This window comes from Schistocerca serialis, chromosome 7, assembly GCF_023864345.2.
Source record: "Schistocerca serialis cubense isolate TAMUIC-IGC-003099 chromosome 7, iqSchSeri2.2, whole genome shotgun sequence".
In the NCBI taxonomy this organism is placed as follows: Eukaryota; Metazoa; Arthropoda; class Insecta; order Orthoptera; family Acrididae; genus Schistocerca; species Schistocerca serialis.
Genome location: NC_064644.1, coordinates 334,570,382 through 334,591,753, shown reverse-complemented (window position 1 = coordinate 334,591,753; position 21,372 = coordinate 334,570,382). Strand labels below are relative to the sequence as shown.

Here is a 21,372-nt window from a genome sequence, read left to right as displayed (position 1 = left end):
ACGATAATAATAATAATAAATCGAAGATCATCAGCATCATAATAAAAAAACAATTACGAACACATTTCGAGTAAGTCCGCAACAATACGAGCGTTTAGTGCATAAGGAAAACTACGGATATTCACGGGAAGACAAGGAGCACTTGTTACAAAAACTGGTGTTTGCGTTTTTCAAGGACGTTCGATGCAATTTAGAGGATGTATATGACAGTGATATATTACGTTATGCACATCACATTGTGCGTGGCATAGATTACAGTGATTCCAAGGGAAGCAGTGGATGGCTGCATAAATTTAAATAGTGTTACTGAATTGGAAGACGTAGGATAACAAAATTTCAAACAAAGCGTCAACTTCACGATGCACAGCAAACTGCGGAATCGGTCTGAAAATCTGTAGAAGAGTTCAGTAAGGAAATTGTGTTGAACTCCGACCAGTCGGTATTTGAAGAGGAAATGCATATGAAAGGAACCCTGGAATTTAGAGATACCAAGAGAGTTATATCAAATAAAAATTTTTAGCTGGATTGAGAATTTGTTTGTAGCAGGGACGCAGCATATTATCTTGCATGGAGAGTCATCACAAAACGCAGAACTAAACGCAGGCATGCTCCAGAAAACTGTGTTAGGACTGTTGGCATGGATATTAATAACCTGACAGACAATATTTATGGTAACCTCAAACTTTTTGCAGATGATAGAGTTATCTACCTGAAGTACAATTTGACAACAGATGCACAAATATCAAATAATAATTTGACTCCTTCTGAAAAGTGTATGACGTTGCATTTCATATCACCTGGAACCACTGTCTAAATTCGCCCTCTGGATGTTTGTTCTTTCCCTGCCTATAAAACATTATCGCACTACCTGCAGCTACGCCTTAAACGATACTGTTTCACAATAACCTCTACGACAGACTGTTTCGCATTCGGTTGCATGCCATCATATTCCATCAGTTCTCATCCCCCCGTTGCACTAAAATGAGTCTATATGCATTCCATAAGAGTGGATACGTAACAAAACTGCCGGCCGGAGTGGCCGTGCGGTTCTAGGCGCTACGGTCGCAGGTTCGAATCCTGCCGCGGGCATGGATGTGTGTGGTGTCCTTAGATTAGTTAGGTTTAATTAGTTCTAAGTTCTAGGCGACTGATGACCTCAGAAGTTAAGTCGCATAGTGCTCAGAGCCATTTGTAACAAAACTTCCAGCACTATTTGTATCTCCCAAGGAGTTCACCTTCGATCTTGATGGTGCGAACTTGTGTGATCACTGTGGCGCGTCACTTTTCATTCGGTGTTCATGGTGCAAGTTAATGGTTTCTTCTGAACATTTCTTGAATACAGAAGAAGTAGATTTTGTGAAGTGTAATACGTACGCCCCATATAAGGTTGATCTCTGCACTTCCCAGACTTCATTTTGTGTCGCCCTCTTGATGCACATGGCGAGTCATTAGCAGCCAACATTTTTCCTGTCGTAATTGTTAAGACAACACTTCCAAGTGAGCCTTACTAAAGATTGAACTTGCAACCTCACATCCATGGGTCTCTTTGTGAGAGAGAGGATCAAGAAAGAAGAGATAAGGAGAAGACTTCGTCTTGCAGCTAATGAGAGAGAAGTAGCGTTAGACAGGACACTTGCCAAGGAACAACTTCAAATGGACGAAAACACTGATGCAGTAAAAGATGAATATCGGATGACCTTTGGCGAGATAGAGAAACGACAACGAACGATATGAGGGAAAATACGAGATTGAGATTCCCAGCAAGGACAGGTAAGTAAATCTATGGAAGAAGCCTATGTCCAGTTGTGGGTATCTAAAGGCTGAGGAAGAACAAGACTCAGAAAGAAACCTGATTGGTGCACAGAGTGGTTATAATTAAACTTCCTATACTTGAGCCAGTTTAGGCGGAAAACTATTTACCCTACGGATACGCAACTCTATAGGAATGGTGTTCAGAATTTGCGCTGCAGTATTTGCGCTGTTAGGAGTGCTGGTGTTACGACTTGCCGTTTGGTGCCGGTTCTGGTGCGGTGACGTAGGGTCGAAGCGCAAGCATCGTTCTTCATTACAATTGCAGACAGTCAACACGCGACTGGACAAGGTGAGCAGAGCTTTGCTTGCGAAGTTGTTTTATCAAAACAGCAGCTGCTGCTCTTCGCGCGTATCGGCGCACTGAAAGAATCTGGAGAGATCCTCTTTCCCCACTGGGGTCGAAGAACATGATTCGGAAGTTGGAATTAACTGGCGATTTGGGAATCGCTCCTGCGAGAAGTCGACGGCCAATTGCGCCACAAGTTTTTGTTACAGTTGCCATGGCTGAAATGCTGGACGTAATGCGCAACCTTCAAGCAGCGTACAAGCTGTGTCACGACAGGTGAACTCTCCATGGACCATCATTCGAAAAGCAATGCGAACAATTTGTGAAACTGTGTCTTTATTGCGGTTCCAGACTGTTGTGGGTGCAGATGGTCGTCACGATGCGCAACGTTTGTAACACACAACATGGTACGTAATAGAGATGGGCAAAGATGTTCATTCTTGGAACTAACTCACTGTTGATCGCTCTTTTTTGGGATCCGTTCATTTTTACTCGTCCACCGTTCATTGTGCTTGGTGTATGGTTCTTGTGAAAAATTGAAAATTAGTAGCATTGGTGACTGAAGATGGAAGGTGCCAAGAGGGGGCACTTGCCTCTCCCCTGGAATACAAAGATTTCATTCATAACAGAATTCTCACACACTTGTAATTTGAGTGATTCTATAAAACATCTCGTTTAGGCAAATGCATCGTTATGTGGCTGATCACAGTGAAATAATATAAGGTGGCGCACGATAAACCGGCCCCGAGTAAAGACTGCTCACCAGTTACACACGATTTGTTGACCGCTACGAGCAGAATAGATAAACTTGTAATAATTAGGCAGTGAAGAAATAACAAGTAAGCTAATGCAAACAACTTCGAAACAATAGATGACGATTGGTAAGCGACAATCAGCAGTCTAGTACTCTGGGCCGACTTTTCGTTCGCCACCCTGTACCACTGACATAATATTCTAGGAGTCATGTTCTCTTTGCCAAATGTGACTCCATACACTCGATTACGACGCGCGGGCTTCATTCGGTTGTAAGCCGGTCTGCCTTCCATAACAATGAACATGCTCTTTTACCTTGGATCAAAAAAAGACGGAAAATGGCCACTCGTGAGTGTCGTGCCGACGTCCTTTGCATGTGTAATAACAAAAAATCTTGTCTTTTTACAACTATTTCTTCTACTTTTTATCGAAATAGTGAAATAAGCTGATACGCCGTTTTGTTACCTAAAAATATGTATTTATGAAACACCACGTAATTTTTATGTAATTTACGTAATTATAAAATACATTTTAATTACCGGTGGTGGACGCTGAATAGAATACGAAAAGAACCAGAAGTTCAGAGTTCAAAAAAGGTTTGAGACAGATCTAGAATGGGCGTGAGAAGCGAACGAAACGAACAACTCTATACTGAACTATGAGCAGTTGGCAGTGGAACTACGACGAGTGGCCGCGCGATGGACGAGTCCAGCCGGGCGAGACCGAGACAGACGGGAACGAGACCGACCGTTTCCCGTGAACTACGAGTGGAAAGCCGCGACCGAAGTGAACTATGGAAGACTGTTCCTTAGAATTCGTTCCTCGCCCGTTCCGTTCATCTTGGTGAACCGCTCCTTTGGACCCGTTAGTTCGCGAACGATCCATCTCTAGTACGTAATTAACAAATGCTACCCAGAAACTCCCTCACATGTTAAAACTGTGTGCCTTAGCGAGACTCGAACTCGAGTCCTTTGCCTTCTAAGCTACCCAAGCACGATTCACCACCCGTCCTCACAAGTTTGGTTCCACCATTTCGAGTCTCGGTCTGGCACACATTTTTGCTCTGCCAGGAAGTTTCGTATCGGCGCACACTTCGCTGCAGAGTGAAAATTTCATTCTCGGAACGTTAACCTCTACTGTGGGAATTAAGGTGTGTTTCTTTCAATGATTTGTTCGTAATTTCTCTCCCGCATGTCCTTAAAAATGTTTCCACACAGTTTCATTCTCCTATGATCACTGGTTTTTTCGTGGGGACCCACTCAAGAAGCGTCTAAAGGAATACAGAGAGCAGTGCCGAACTTATTACGGTTTGTATTTTCCATATACGAGGCCTCATTCAACCGCGATGGAATTCTCAACTGCCTCAATAGCCCTGTCAATAAAAACGCTATTGGAAATTTTCTTCCGCGAGGTTCTTGACGTTATGTGCGAACTCAGCCACTTTTTAAGTGCGCCGTGGAACGTTTGGAAGTTCGGTTCCTGGGCGCGGCGTGCCCACCTGTGGCTTCAGCTGCGTGCCGCAGACTGGTAGCTCAGCAGCCATCGCCGGCGGTTGCGCCAGGCTGCGCTGCCCCTTCCAGTTTCCAGTCTGCGCTGGGAAAGTGGCGGCCGTGACGTCACAGCCCACCTGGCCTCGCCAGCGCCAGTCGCGACCGAGCCGCTGCCGTGTGCGGCCATGACACGCACTCCCTGACGTCCCGCGCACGTTTCACTGCTGACTTCTGCTACAGCGTCGTCCTGCGGAACACTTGTGCGTCGCCGGTGCTTTCTGTTCTCCGAGACAAAGACACGTGTTTAGTTGCTGGAGGCGCCATGGCTAGCGTGTCGTCCGCTGTGCTTCGTTTCGCCGCGGCAGTCTTGCTGAACGCCTGCTTCATAAAGGTAAGGCGGCGACGGCAAAGTAGTGGGTTTTTCTCGTGCTGGACAGACCACTGCCCTGCACTATACAGATGAAGCGTCAGCTGTGTGCCGACTACGATCACAGCTGCTCTGCCGCGAGCCCACGTTGGGTTGTATCCCCACACTCCCAGTCTCACAGAAAGGACGCCAATGGCAGTTTCAACACGAATGTGTGCTCTCCCTAGCACTAACGACGTAATTTATATTACGACGTGATGCCAGTGTAGTATTCATGGTTTTATTACCTGACGATAACGACTTTATATCTCGCCTAACATGATTCTGTGAGTACTTTTATGATCATGATGACAGTCAGATGACTGAAACTGGTTGTATAAATATTTCACCAGCAGCTCTGGGCGGAAATATGACATTTTTCAAATATGTAAGATATCTGGGGCACCGCCTCATGAAAATATATTGGGCGAGTTTGTCATCTGCATTTATGCCAGTCCAAGATGCTGTTAAAAACAAATCTAGCGTCACTGTAATCAACGCAAAACACAAACTGATTCACCTTTGTTTCTGTTTTGATACTGTTATGAATGATTTAAAGTGTCTCTAACTTACTTACATTGCGAAAGATCGCTCTCTGAAGTTAACATTACCAAGGATATTTTTTTTTTGGTGTAGTGGGCGTAAACCCTGTAAGTGTATTTATAGTCCTTATTTATTTGCAATCAGTTGCTTGTTGACGTGCTGCCACGGGCAGACCATAGCAGGATAGAAGATTCAGCACAGCTACAGACTTTTTTGTATCATAAATGAGATGCATAACGATGACTGCCCAGTTTCCACGTATGGTATTGTAGAGGCCTGAAATAGTGTAATGTAACATCGAAATCGATTTGCAAATAAAATAAGACCTAGAAATACAGCTACAGGAGCAATCCCTGCTACATAAAGATATAGCAGCAGCTGTAGTCCCGTGGTCTATTGTAATATGGTGTAAGGAGATAAGAATTTCTTGTACGCTTTGTACAACATATCCTTCAGAGAAAGGGGAATGTGAATGAGTGCGATTTTCTGTGAACTTCAGTACCCGCGATTAGCCGCATAATATAAGCTACTCTCTATAACGTTGTTTATCTTCACGAGATTAACTAATCAAGGATGCCCCTCATGTATTTCCAGCAGTGAAGTTTATTCACGTTAATTTCCTATTTTTTCGATGCAATTTCTCTTCTTTGTTTCTTTCGTTGTCTTTCAGGGGATAACAATGTCACACTTTATCGAAGGTGTGACGTCTCAAACATATCACTTTCGAAAATTCTTCGCTAAACACACACAGATGCATCTCTTGCCTCGGTTTATGCTTAGCACATATCACTATGGAGTAAAATACAGGGTGAGTAAGAAGGAAAGGTACACGCTTTGAATGATTCTAAACAAAAAACTTCATATGGACATACACCCTGTTCCGAATGGTTTCCGAGACAGAACATATTTAATATCACTTTTGTACGTTTTTCTTGAATGACTCGAAAACCGCCCCCCCCCCCCCCCCCCCAGCGCAAACGTGTCGCAGTACACAAACTACGTTAAATTTCCTTCAAAATAGCTTATATTTCTCGCGCGATGCGCGTACTCTGTAGCTTAGGTAGATTTTAGAGGCCAGTTTGAGAGCGTTTCCCGACTTGATGCACCACAAGCCTCTTGTATCAAATTTTTCGCCTTAGCTTCTTCTACACTACTGTGGTACCTTGTAAACAATGACAATATTTGAATAATGCAGAAAATAAATAACAATGTATATATTTGTTCTATCTATCAAACAATTTAGAATAGGGCATATGTCCGACTGTTTTTTTTTCTTTTTTTCGTTCAGACCTCGAAGCCCTCGAAGCGTGTACTTTCCTCCAGACTCATCCTATATAACCTATGCATATCGATCCAACCATGTACCTTCGCTTTCCCTTTAATTTCTTGGTCCATTTGGGACTTTCCCACCTTCAGGGTCCTATACAACACATGGTATATTTCTCTTTTCTGCTCTAAAGTGATTGTAACGTTAGTGTCAACTTATCACAATGGTGACCTATTATTTCGGTGGAGTACCCTGCCATTTAATAAGAGTCTTACCTTGTGATGAGGTGTGTCATATTAACTATGAATTGCCTACTCCCGTCTTATAAAGCAAAAATACTAAATAATGTTTATCTGAGGCACTACGCCTTACGACTGATTGTATGGAAAAGAAACATACGTAAGCAGTCAGTTTTTCGTCTATGTAAGCAGTTTGGGCGAGGTGTTTCAGTTTCCTTCCCATATCGCTGTTGTTATGTCAGCGACATCCACCACGCTAACTTGTTCATCCATCTTAACATCGTTCTGTCAGACGTGTATACAGCAGCCAACGTATATTACGATCTTCCGGCTTTTCACACTGGAGTACTCGTGTGCCTGGTTCGAATTGTCGCTATCCTTCCGGGAACTGCAGCGATTCACACCTCGCGTGACAGGAATGTGAATGAGCGCATGGTTCTGTGAACTTCTGACTAATGCCCGTCGCAGACAACGCAATAGTTGCTCTCTAGAATAGTCGTCTCTTCCTAGGCGCAGGTATCAAATGTTTTCTTTCCCTTAATTCAATTTGTTTCGATGAGAAAATATTATTATTGCGATTTATTTATCAGGGAAGGTTGCTTAAGGTTTTATGTCATTTTATCGTCGAGTACTATTACCGCCTCGGCTCATGGTGATACGCTACAACCAACGTTCTCTACATAAATTTTACTGTAACGGTGCCACTTTGGTGGATCAGACTAGCGAAAAGAAAAACGGACAAGTGCAAGTAAGACTCACGCTCGAGTGTTTCATACAAACTGAATTATGTACATAGACAGCTCATCTATCGGTTTTGACGCATGAGTTCGCGAGCATCAAAATATTTGACATGTGGCCGTATCTTAGAGTGCACTTAGCTAGAAAGTTAAAATTTTTGCACGGTCAAGGGACCGTAAATTTCAACTTTATAACTATCCGTTCCTGAGAAAAAAAAATCTTAACAGACTCACAACAACGTGATCGTATAGGAAAAGCGTTCCATTTTTTATCGATCGAGCCACGGAAAATTTGGCTTTAGGAATTTGAGAATTTCTTGTCACTTGCTGTGCTTTTAATCTCTACAGTACTATTCGCAAGTACCAGATGGTACCGTGTCTAGGATTACAAGGTAACCTGTGTCCCTTACTCGAATTCCCTGAGCGAATGAGTATACAGGCAGGAGCGGTCTGTAACAGGTCGCAGCTAGCAAAACATGGCGGTGTTCAAGATCTGCTTCCGACTCATGAGTGATCGACTTACTATTACCATTTTCAATTTTAATAGCCGTCATTGTAACTATTATGATTGCAACAGAGGAACTGTATTCCCAGACAAAAATTCTTTCCGAGTTTTAGTACCCAATACGCAATGTAGATTATGCGAGGAAAAAAAATTAGTTGTCATCTGTGCTCCGATCAGTTCTGTTTCACAAGAATTCCTCGAATCGACGTTCGCCATGGGACGCTGGTGGAGTTCTATATATGACGCAATAATGTGCAAGTTTCGGTTGAATTACGGTGCACTGTTGCTTTGCCCGTGGCAAAAGTTGTGAATGTCTTCCATCACTGGCTTTTCAATTTAGGAATAAGCCCTTCCCTCTCTTCTCCTAGCTTACGTTTCTGAATCATTGCACAGTATAATGAAGCGCTCTTGTGATGTGTCATCTGGAGTGATGGGCCTTACTGACTCATCGTAGATGGGACTCATTGCGGTGCTGAGGTATGTCGCATACAACACTAGCTGAGAAATCGCACCATCCTTTTCGTATCAGTTCTGTAATACACCCATACAAATTTTACTTGGGATGACTTCGATCGCGAAAGCTTGAGCACGAACGACTCATGGTTGACTACCACCCAGCAACAATGGGCTTTGAAACAGCTGAATAACATGTTCGTTTTGTGCTCTGCTATTTTTTGCTGAAACTTACTTTGATATTTACCATTCTCCATGAAAAATGTGTGATTTAATGGTTCAGATTCCATGTTAGCTAATAGTACCTCCTCTTCGATTGAATAAAACATTTTGTAGGTAAAATAGTACTATCTCCAGTAGCACTTCGTCGTGTTCAGACAAACTTTACACTCAAGGAGAACCGGTACAGATTTACATCTAGTTGATGTCTTCACTTTGCTTTCTTTTCATACATTGCCGTCCGTGGTGAACACACACCGTATGAAGAGCAATATTACCGTCTTTTTTAATGTCCATAATCATAAATCGTGATGAGTTCAGTGTAATTGTTGTCTTCAAATAATCGTGTCAATTCTGTTCGTCTCATTGGGTATTTATTTCAGTTACCTTCTGTGGTATACTGTAGGAGTTCTTTGTACATATTGTCCAAGTTTCATCGAACCCTGTTACTTAGCAGTGGCACATCATGCGAAATATACTTTCGTATGTATTTTTGCACACAAGTATGTAAAAGGCAGTTCCCTGGTTTTTAGTCCAGAAGGGCAAATGCGCTGAAGAGCCAGAGAAACTGGTATAGGCATACGTATTCAAATACAGATATATGTAAAAAGGCAGAATACGGCGCTACGGTTTGCAACGCCTATATAAGACAACAAGTGTCTGGCGCAGTTGCTAGATCGGTTACTGCTGATACACTAACAGGTTATCAAAATTTAAGTGAGTTTGAAAGTGGTGTTCCGGTCGGCGCACGATCGATGGGACACAGCATCTCCGAGGTAGCGATGAAGTGGGGATTTTCCCTTGCGACGATTTCAAGAGTGCACCGTGATTATCAGGAATCCTGTAAAACATCAAATCTCCGACATCGCTGCGGCCGGGAAAAGATCCTCGAAGTACGGGATCAACGACGACTGAAGAGAATCGTTTAACGTGACAGAATTGCAACCCTTCCGCATATTGCCGCAGATTACAATGCGGGACCACCAACAAGTGTCAGCGTGCGAACCATCATCGATATGGTTTTTCGGAGCCGAAAGCCCGTTCGTGTACCTTGATTGCACTACACAAAGCTTTACGCCTTGCCTGGACCCGTCTGCACCGACATTGGATTGTTGATGACTGGAAACATGTTGCCTGGTCGGACGAGTCTCGTTTCAAATTGTATCGAGCGGATTTACGTGCACAGGTATGGAGACAACCTCATGAATCCATGCGCCCTGCATGTCAGCAGGGGACTGTTCAAGCTGGTGGAGGATCTGTAATGGTGCTACGCTTGTGTGGTTGGAGTGATACGGGGTCCCTGATGCGTCTAGATACGGATCTGACCGGTGACACGTACGTAAGCATCCTATCTGATCACCTACATCCATTCGAGTCCATTGAGCCTTGCAATTCCAGCAGGACAATGCGACGCCCCACACGTTTAGAATTGCTACAGAATGGCTCCAGGAACACTCTTCTGAGTTTAAACACTACCGCTGGCCACCAAACTCCCTAGACATGAACGTTATTGAACATATTCGGCATGCTTTGCAACGTGCTGTTCAGAAGAGATATCCACCCTGTGGTATTCTGACGGATTTATGGACAGCGCTGCAGAACTTATGGCATCAGTTCCCTCGAGCACTACTCCAGACAGTCAAGTCCATGCCACGTCGTGTTGCGACACTTCTGTGTGTTCGCGGGGGCCCTACACGATATTAAGCTTCTGTAACAGTTTATTTGGCTCTTCGATGTAGAACAGCCAACGGACATATGTAGAAGAGCGAAAATATTAAAACTCATTAACACACCTGAATCAGTTAGGCAAAGGTGTCGTTATGAAACGAAATATATCTCAGTTACGAAATGTAAGTGATAGTTATTTTTTATCCACAAGACAAACGGTATTAGTCTTCCGTTTCACTTCACGAGACCGTCGGGAGAAACTGACGACATTAAGTTGTCTCCTTATTGTGTCGGTATAGAGCGCTTTTCTCCTGAATGAAGTAGCGCTGTTTTGCTACAGAAAACACTTTCGCCCCAAACGCGACGTCCGTGTCAAGGTGCGCACCCAGATCGCTTGCGTAACGCGGCAGTGTCGAAGGAAGGACGCACTGCGGTAGGTCTCGCGCAAGTCTGCTACACGGTAGTACTACAGACAATATAGCGCAGTGCTGTGCTGCAGTGCAACGCTGTACATCAAAGTAGCATGCGCTCTAAAAGGAGCTTTGAATGTGTACACTGCTATCAGATTGCAACTACTGTGACTTCTTTCAGGGATCCCACCTATTGGTCCCGTATCAGCAGTGGAGATGGACAAATTTTTTTGCGTGATTATACACAGTATTTAAGGAAGAACAAGACGTAAACCAATATTTTTGAAAATTGCAAAAGTATGAAGGGGTCGTCTTAATTAAATAACCTCCGAATGAACACACAATTCGCAAACGGGATGGCACTGTGGTGTGCTATTTAGTGTACTATATATATCATCCCACGCCAGACTTGTAGATACAGACCTCAGCTTAACCTGTAGGCAGATTACAGGAATCAAAAATTAACAAACACCGCCTCAAACACAATTTTGTATTACCGGCGACCAGTTCCAATCTGCGCAGCAGATCATCTTCCGGTACACATTATAACAGAAAGTAAGGCAGCAACAATAAAAAGTTGCAAAAGTGTGGCCGGTCGGTGTGGCCGAGCGGTTTTAGGCGCTTCAGTCGGCAACTGAGCGACCGCCACGGTCGCAGGTTCGAATCCTACCTCGGGCATGGATGTGTGTGATGTCCTTAGGTTAGTTAGGTTTAAGTAGTTCTAAGTTCTAGGTGACTGATGACCTCAGATGTTAAGTCCCACAGTGCTCAGAGCCATTTTTTTTGCAAAAGTGTGCTATTACAAACCACCATCAAACTGAAGATAATTGCCATTTATTGTTTCATCTCAGTTGCACATGTTTAATTAGATTACGATGTTTCGATCATTCGGGATCATCTTCAGATCTAAGTAGTTGCGTCAACAATGGATCAAAGAAGTACTGTCAAATCTATTTTGGACAAAGTTTTTTTTCTTTTTTTCTCACAAGTGACATGAATAGACAAATGGCAAGAAATATTGTGAATTTTAAAATTTTCCCGGCGAATTGACTGTTCAAACAAATTTCGGGCTTGCAGCCGGTCGTCGTTCAATACTTCGCACGATATTTCAACTGGGCACCTGCCAGTCATCTTCAGGTGAGCCGTCGCAGACTGGCGAAAACGTCTTTTTTTTTTTCTTTATTGTGATTTCATTCCCCTGCCCCATATGGGCAGGGGAGGGCTGTCAGCAGCACAATCCGCCGCTCTTCAGCCGAGTGACACGACAACTAAAACAAGAATAAAATAATACATACATAAGGAGATAAAAAAGGGGAACATAAAACAGAGTAAGGGGGGAAAATGGAGGTAAAAAGACATGGACATGTAGACGTTCATGGGGGACAGTTAAAAAAGTCACCAGAAAGTTAAAAAACACAGTTGGCGATTCTTAAAACACAGAGAAGACACTGGATGCTCATGCACAGGTTAAAAGTTGGCCACAGTATTAAAAACATTCCAAAACAACACACGTAAAAACCCACTTGGAGCACACACGACGAAGAATAGAACTACCAGGTGGGACCTGCCGAGGGAAAGGTCAGATAGGATGGAAAAGGAGGGGAGAGCATGGGGCAGCTGGGGAAGCGGCGGGATGAAGAGAGGAGGGGTAACCGTGGGTTCACGAAGAGGCAGGAGACACATGGGGCGGGAGAGGAAAAGGGAAGACAGGGCAGGAGGGAGCGCAGAGAAACTGAAAGAAGGCACAAGAGATGGAGGGGGAGTAGGAGGGGAAATCCGCTCAGAAGGAGGGAGGGGGAGGAGAGGGAGCCCTGAGGAGGAGGCAGGAAGAGGGGGTTAGAGTTAGTAGGAAGGGTAGATGTCAGGGCGAAGCTCATCATCCGGGAGGGGTAGACGGTGGAAGTTGTGTTGGGAAAGGAGATGGAGGGTGTGGAGATGGAGAGAGGGAGGGACACAACGGTAAAGGTGCGGCAACTGGTTGGGAGTGGAGAGGAAGGGAGACACCAGGGGGTGAGGGGGATCAAGGCGGCAGGCAATATATAGTGTTCGGATGTGTTCAAGGAAAAGGAGAAGGTGGGGGAAGGGGATGAGGTCATAGAGGATGCGCGTGGGGGATGGAAGGCGGATGCGGAAGGCGAGGCGGAGTGCATGGAGTTCGAGGATTTGGAGGGCTTTATAGAACCGGGGAGGGGCGGAAATCCAAGCGATGCTGGCATAACAAAGGATGGGGCGGATCATGGATTTGTAGGTGTGAAGGATGGTGGAAGGATGCAGACCCCACGTCCGGCCGGACAGGAGTTTCAGGAGGCGGAGGCGGTTGTGAGCTTTGCTTTGGATGGTAAGGAGATGGGGAGTCCAGGTGAGGTGGCGGTCGAGTGTGAGGCCAAAGTATTTGAGGGTAGGAGTGAGGTGGATAGGATGGCCATAAATGGTGAGGTAGAAATCATGGAGGCGGAAGGAGCGGGTGGTGCGGCCTATGATGATTGCCTGGGTCTTGGAGGGATTAACACGGAGGAACCACTGGTTGCACCAAGCGGTGAATTGGTCAAGGTGGCTTTGGAGGGTACGTTGGGACCGTTGAAGGGTAGGATAAAGGGTTAGGAAGGCGGTGTCATCAGCAAACTGGAGAAGATGAACAGGAGGGGGAGGTTTGGGCATATCAGCAGTGTACAGGAGATAGAGGAGAGGGGAAAGGACAGAACCTTGGGGCACGCCGGCAGAGGGGTAGAAAGTACAGGAGTTGGAATTGTGGATAGTCACATAGGAGGGACGATGGGAGAGGAAGGAAGCAATGAGACGGACGAAGTTGATGGGGAGAGCATAGGTCTGGAGTTTGAAAAGGAGCCCGGGATGCCAGACACAGTAATAGGCGTTCTGGAGATCAAGGGAAACAAAGATAGCAGAGCGACAGGAGTTAAGTTGGAGGGAAAGAAGATTGGTAAGGTTAAGGAGCTGGTCGTCGGCAGAGAAGGAAGGCCGGAAGCCACATTGGGTAAGGGGAAGAAGGCGGTGCTGGTTAAGGTGGCGGTGGATACGGCGAGAGAGGATGGCCTCAAAGACCTTACTGAACATGGAGGTGAGGCAGATGGGACGATAGGAAGAGGTAGCAGAGGGGGGTTTGTTAGGCTTAGGGAACAGCAGGACACGGGAAGTCTTCCACAGGTCAGGGTAAAATCCAGTGGAGAGGAGGACATTGTACAGGGTAGCAAGGACAGACAGGAAGGATGGAGGGGATTCCTTGAGGTGACGGTAGGTGACGCCATCATGACCAGGGGCGGTGTTGCGTTTGGAGCGGAGGACGACTGTGATGTTTTGCGTGGTGATGGGAGTGTTGATGTCTGAGGGGGGTAACCGATCCAAGTACTGGAAGCTAGGGGCGAGCGGGGGGACAGAGGTGTCAGTGCGGTCAAGGATGGTGGGGAACAGGGAGTAATCAAAATGAGGATCGTCAGGAATGGAGAAGACCTCGGATAGGTGGGAAGCAAAATGGTTAGCCTTACTGAGGTTATCAGGAAAGGGTCGATCGTCATGGAGGATGGGGTAATGTGGGGTGGGGCGAAAACGTCCTCCGTTCCGCAATATATAGCGTACTGTAACTATTCTGCGCATGCGTCGAAAACTTGATAGTTGGACCACACTGCCCGCCGGCAGAGCCCTCGCTGGTGGAATAGCGGAACACAGTCGCCCTCTGCGTTGCTGTTAGCAACGGCCGTCGACGCACTCTGTCGTCTTCGATTTGAGCAAATCGTGGAGATGATGGGGTTCCATGCAAGCCGCTGTCACGGTTTAACAGATTTTCCGCCAGTCGTATTTCTACTGATTCTTTAATAATGGAGTCCCAGAAAGACGTTGCTGTGGACAAAAATCATTGTTTTCTCATACTCCATTGAATGTCCAGTAGAAATACAATGTTCAGCAATAGCGGACTTGCTTGGCTGCAAAAGGCGGGTGTAACGTTGATGTTCAGTGCAGCGTTCTTTCACGGTGCGTGTGGTTTGACCTATGTAAGCCATACCACATTGGCACGGTATCTTGTAAATTCGGGCCTTTCGTAGTAACAGATTGTCCTTAACTGACCCCACAAGGTCTGCAATCTTCGATGGTGGGCGGAAAACCACTTTTACCTGAAATTTTCGGAGGATTCTTGCTATTTTAAACGAAGTGTTGCCAACGAAAGGAAGAAAAGCTAAAGATTGTTCCGGCATGTTCTCCTCTTTATTCACTTCCTGCTTCTTAGTTTTAATTGTTAGTGCCCTGTTAATCTGCCGGATGGAATACCCATTTTCGCTGAATACTGTCTTTAGATGGGCGAGTTCTTGAGGTAAGCTATCCAGATCTGAGACAGTATGAGCTCTATGAACAAGTGTTCTAAGCAATCTCATGGTTTGCGATGGATGATGGCAACTCGATGCTTGCAGGTACAAATCAGTATGAGTGGGTTTCCGGTAAACTGAATGCCCTAGAGAACCATCATTCTTCCTTCGAACCAGGACATCCAAGAAAGGCAAACAACCATCCTTCTCTATTTCCATGGTGAACCAGATGTTGCTATGAATGGAGTTGAGGTGACGTAGAAACTCCATTAATTTATCTTCTCCATGAGGCCACACTATGAAAGTGTCATCCACATACCGCCAAAAAACTGTTGGCTTCAGGGCAGCTGATACAAGCGCTCTCTCTTCAAAATCCTCCATAAAAAGGTTGGCCCCAAAGGAGACAGGGGACTACCCACGGCGACACCGTCAGTCTGTTCAAAATATTCTTGATTAAACATAAAATAAGTTGAGGAAAGAGCTGCACTGAACATCAACGTTACACCCGCCTTTTGCAGCCAAGCAAGTCCGCTATTGCTGAACATTTTATTTCTACTGGACATTCAATGGAGTATGAGAAAACAATGATTTTGTCCACAGCAACGTCTTTCTGGGACTCCATTATTACAGAATCAGTAGAAATACGACTGGCGGAAAATCTGTTAAACCGTGACAGCGGCTTGCATGGAATCCCATCATCTCCACGATTTGCTCAAATCTAAGACGACAGAGTGCGTCGACGGCCGTGGCAAACAGCAACGCAGAGGGCGACTGTGTTCCGCTATTCCACCAGCGAGGGCGCTGCCGGCGGGCAGTGTGGTTCAACTATCAAGTTTTCGACGCATGCGCAGAATAGTTACAGTACGCTATATATTGCGGAACGGAAGACGTTTTCGCCAGTTTGCGACGGCTCACCTGAAGATGACTGGCAGGTGCCCAGTTGAAATGTCGTGCGAGATATTGAACGACGACCGGCTGCAAGCCCGAAATTTGTTTGAACAGGCAAGAAATATTCTCTGTGGTAATACCGGATGCTCTCAAGTTTTCCCGCGGCGGGGATACGTCACCAAGCTTCCTGCAGGGCCGGCTCATGCTTACGCCACGAGCTGAACTTGACATTCGTGTTGTTGCCTTGCGTATCGTCTGTTGCATTCAGCGCAGGGCATGCCGACAACAGTCCGTCTGTTTAGTTAGATGACCATTTGTCTTAACCACTAAGCCACCTCTCGTTTGTACTAGCTTTCTGACACTGCGATTCAACGACGGCGGATTTTCCTCGTTTCTCGACCTTTCTCGGTGCTGACATAATATCTAAGACCAAGTATGTAATCACCCCATCGTCTGTAGGACCTGAAGCCATTATTCTCTCTTCATTTAAAAAGTTGCTTCGAAACAAAGATAGTTCCATCGGAGATTTAAAAGAAACTAAAGCGCCTTATGGATATGAACCATAAGTAAACAGACAAACACCGACATAAAAATCCTCAAAAGCAGCAACCGCCTTCCACATAATCTTATAACCCAAGTAAAATATCATACACAAAAAGCCGCAGTAGAAGGAACAGAAATAATAAATAATTATACAGACCTATGCAAAGGAACGCACAAAAAACAAAAGAAAATTTTAATAAGTATCGTTTACATAGGGACATGACAGCGTGCAAACAAAATCTAAGTACAGACAAATTACATACACCCTTCTCACAGCACTCACCGACCTGCAAATTCTATCACAAGTAATATCTCTTCACAACATTTTCGAAAGCTGTTGACGCAGCAAACCATAGATAAAAAGTTAGTAACAAATCAATGTTGACAGCTGAACGTGACAAATAATTGTAGTAATAAAACATTAAAACACTGAGAAGATAAATAGTAATTTCTTTTTTGGGATAGCATTTCGGCACATGTATATGATATATCATTGAGAAATCCTGAGGAATTACAGATGACACACTATAACAAAATATCAACTGCACTACAGACGACAGACAGCTACAAAATAAGTATGTTATCATCATAATCATCATCATCGTCATCATCAGTCATTTCCATCACTAAATGATGATGCCTGTCTAAGTACTAAGCTCAGGTGTCTGCAACTTCTTTTTACAATATTAAAGGTCCAGGACGAAATTCAAGCAGTTGACTCCAGCGATCTTCCCTTCTGTATGATAATCGTCGTTTTGAACTCTCTCTGTCTCTCAGACTCCATTCGAGCACCGCCTTTGTCCATTGGTCATCATTTATTGTGGCAACATGGCCGGCTCATTGGCGTTTGATAGCGGATTTTCTCTCTAGGGTATCCTTGACATCAGTAATTGATCTTACTTCTTCCCTTTTTTTATCTTTCCTTGTAAACCCCAACATAAACCTCTCCGTGTCTCGCTGTGTAGTTCTAAGTATCCATCTTGTATATTCATGAAGTGTTCAGGTTTCACAGCCGTAAATCAAAACAGGTACTGTCGTGAAAGCGTTAGCTGCGCAAAAGGCAAAGGTGGCCTGTATCATTTGTACGAAACTTCTACTGTTTTTGCTGGTGTCAGCGGACCAACTCAAGAGTTTTCAATTCACACAGGAATAAATAAGGTGGTCCCGTCTATCCCAAACTGATATGTACTGACAGAAATGGCAGTGTCAAAACTGAAGTGAGAAGAAATCGGAATTAGAATCTATGATGTCTCTATGCTCGTCATCAAATATGTGGAGTCCAGGAAGCTTGCTTACTCGGTTCGCTAGACATACAATCCAAACAAGTCGTATTAATGAGTTTTATTACAAAAGCAAATATACAATATTTAACTGTGCAATTACACTGATGCGTCGCAAGCAAAGGGCGACGTACGAAATATTAAATCTTCTTCAGTATAAACAATTCCAAGTCCGTGCCACATAGAGTGGACAAGCGAAGTAACGAGCATTGACCCTTCTGTCCAAGTCGCTATTCTTGAAGCCGCTATTCTACTGGGGCGTCGCCAATCGGTCGCGGCGCTTTAAGTCGTCTTCGCATAGGAGCCGCTGCTGTAGCGTTGTCGCCTTGGAGAGGGGTCGCTCAGAGTGCTATTGGCTTACGTCTTCTCACAGCCGTCTCTTCTCTATCGTTCACGACTGGCCTGCCGGCGCTTGACTTTACGCCGTAACAGAATCAACGGGAAGAGATTTAAGAACCATAGATTTGCAGATGATATTGAACTACTGGCAAATGACTTTGAAGACTACAGACGTTCGTATCGGATCTCGTCTTGGAATGTCAGGTTGCGGGACAGAACATAAGCTTTTCTAATTCAAAAGTTACGTCTAATAAATAGAGCACGATAGGAAACGTAGGACTCAATGTAAGAGAATACATCATATTGGCCAGCTTTTAGGTGTGATGGGAGAGATACGATTGGAAATCTTTCCAACACATCAAACTAGGCTGGCGAGCTTTTGAAAGACTTTCAGTTATCTTCAGGTCAAGCACGGCGGTAAAACTGAAAAAAAGAATTTTTTGATTAGTATTGAATATTAAGGTATATATTTTGTCAACAATGTTATACTGTAATCCCAAAACTGTATGAAGACCTGTTGTTACACAAGACTTTTACCTGTTATTAGAGAGAAAATAAAATGAACTCACTGATGATGGTGAAACTTGACCGAAACATGGGAAGACAATTATGTATACTCTAGGCAGAGCCCTTTTTCCGCAATTATGTATTGGAAATGAAACACGGACAGAAAGCGAGCCTCAATCCCAAGGAACCTAAGACTTCTTGATAAAGAAGCCATAATTAATCTAAAATGAGCGTAACAAAAGCAATGGTAAAAGCATTTCATGATATCGAAAATAAAATTTTGTCAATCGGTGTGATCAAAATACTGAGAAGTTTTGGTCTTATGTAAAGACAATAGAAGACCCGTAATACCATCCGTCAAGCATCACAAAGTGATTTTCGGAGTTTGGAGGTACAATTCCTTTACCCCCGAACAATTTTCCTCCCTATACCTTAAAAACACAGACTTTTGTCAACACCTGGTCCAGCTGACCACAAGATAACTTTGCCTTTCAGCAGGATATCTGCTTCGTCATAACTATGTGTGGCCAGTAACACACGGTCAAACCCACCGCTTTAGAAGTCCCGTCTTTGACGTTGGTGGTGACTTTAAATCTGCTATTGCTGTGTGCCCTCTAGATGAAGGACTGATAGACATGTCTGCTAATTATGAGTGAAGAAAATAAGTGATACATAAAAATAAAGATGACCGATTTGAAAGAGTGGGTGGACTGTTCGTTCTAGAACCTTAACGGTAAAAATATTAAGCTTCCTCCACTGCTTCGATGATTTGTGTTTCCATCTCACAGGGGTTCAGAGTTCCGGAAAATGCGTTTCCGCTATTCCGATAAACACCAAAAAGTATAGATCTATAGTGACTGTGACGCATGCACGCCAGTATTTTACAGCCATGATATTCAGACGACAGAAGATGCTTAGCTATCCTAAAAACGAAGTACTTTAAGTTACTTCTGTTCACACTTCTACTCTTAATTGGTTATTATTGCTTTTCCCTCTTGAGCTTACTGCAATTTAGTTAAAGAGAATTACACCAGACGCATTTCAATTTTTATAAATAAAAGCGAACCGCGTCTGTTGTAGTTCTCTTTAATTAAGTTGCAGTAAGCTCATGACGGAAAACCAATAATAACTGATTTCAACAGCTACTACAGAAGATGGCCCTGCAAACAAACGTACTGATTGTTTTGTAATACAATTGGATGTTCCTTTGGTTTTCTGAATGTGTTTCATGAATTCTTTTGTATACGTCAACAAATTTGTAGAAGAATGGGATTCTAAAAGAACCAATACGATGGACTTAGGAATGAATAAATTTATCAAATATTTTATTTGCGCTCGACCAGGTTCTCCTAAACATACAGTGAGAGTGCCCAGAATGAGATTTTCACTCTGCAGCGGAGTGTGCGCTGATATGAAACTTCCTGGCAGATTAAAACTGTGTGCCCGACCGAGACTCGAACTCGGGACCTTTGCCTTTCGCGGGCAAGTGCTCTACCATCTGAGCTACCGAAGCACGACTCGCGCCCGGCCTCACAGCTTTACTTCTGCCAGTATCTCGTCTCCTACCTTCCAAACTTTACAGAAGCTCTCCTGCGAACCTTGCAGAACTAGCACTCCTGAAAGAAAGGATACTGCGGAGACATGGCTTAGCCACAGCCTGGGGGATGTTTCCAGAATGAGATTTTCACTCTGCAGCGGTAGTGTGCGCTGATATGAAACTTCCTGGCAGTATCGGTCGGGCACACAGTTTTAATCTGCCAGGAAGTTTCATACAGTGAGAGTGGTTTAAGCGAAAATGTAGATAAATTGAATAATATTTCCAAAAGAAGTTTTCTGCGATATAGAAAAAGAATGGAGTTTATTCAAAGACACTTTAGTCGAAGCAGTACAAAAAGTATGTGGTAGAACATCTGGAAAGGAAAAACTAAGACAGAGAAGTTGGTTGGATGATACCACAATCCAAGCAGTTAGAAGGAAAAATGGAGCATGGAGAAAGTGGTGGAAAACTAAAAATGACGAAGACCATAAAAGATATATAGAGGAAAAGAAGAAGTGCAAAGAAATAATGGAAACAACAAAGAAAAAGGCATGGGAAGAGCTTACAAAAAAACTTGAAGATGTGAAGAGCAATAAGAAAATGTTCTATAAAATGATGAAAAATAAAAGGAAGGCTTCTGAAGTACCAGTAAAGATGGAAACAGAGGACGTTACCGTGACTGAAGATCCAGGGAATATAAAAGATCTCTGGAAAGAACATTTTAAGAAGCTGTTAAACGCTGAGGAACAGGTACATGAGGAAACAACAAATAATGGAGAAACTGAGAGAAGTTGGGAAGCAGAATTAGGACAAATTACACAGGAAGAAATGGAAAAAGCTATGAAGAATGGGGGGGGGGGGGGGGGGAGGGAAAGCCCCAGGACCTGATGAGGTATCAGTGGACATGATAAGAGCAGCAGGTCCAGTGGGAATGCAGTGGTTGTATAGAGTACTATGAAGCGTGTGGACAAATAGTACAATACCTGACGATTGGAGAACAGGAGACATTGTTCTCATCTTCAAGAAAGGCAATAAAAGACTTTGTAAAAAACTACAGAGGAATAACCCTTATGAGTCATACTGCCAAGATTTTTGAAAGAATTTTACTAAATCGAATAAGTAAAAAGATAGAAAAGGAGCTGAGTGAAGAACAGCGTAGGTTTAGGAGAGGAAGAAG

The 21,372-nt window shown here is 44.0% G+C and overlaps 1 protein-coding gene across 1 annotated transcript in view; it reads left to right on the top strand.

Moving 5' to 3' along the window:
• Positions 1–4,479: 4,479 nt before the first annotated feature.
• Positions 4,480–21,372, top strand: part of LOC126412237 (uncharacterized) — a 493,249-nt gene continuing 476,356 nt past the window's right edge. The window contains exon 1 of the mRNA XM_050081729.1: positions 4,480–4,732. Coding sequence (XP_049937686.1) covers positions 4,664–4,732 — 69 coding nt within the window. The 5' untranslated portion in view covers positions 4,480–4,663. The remainder of the gene's footprint in view (positions 4,733–21,372) is intronic.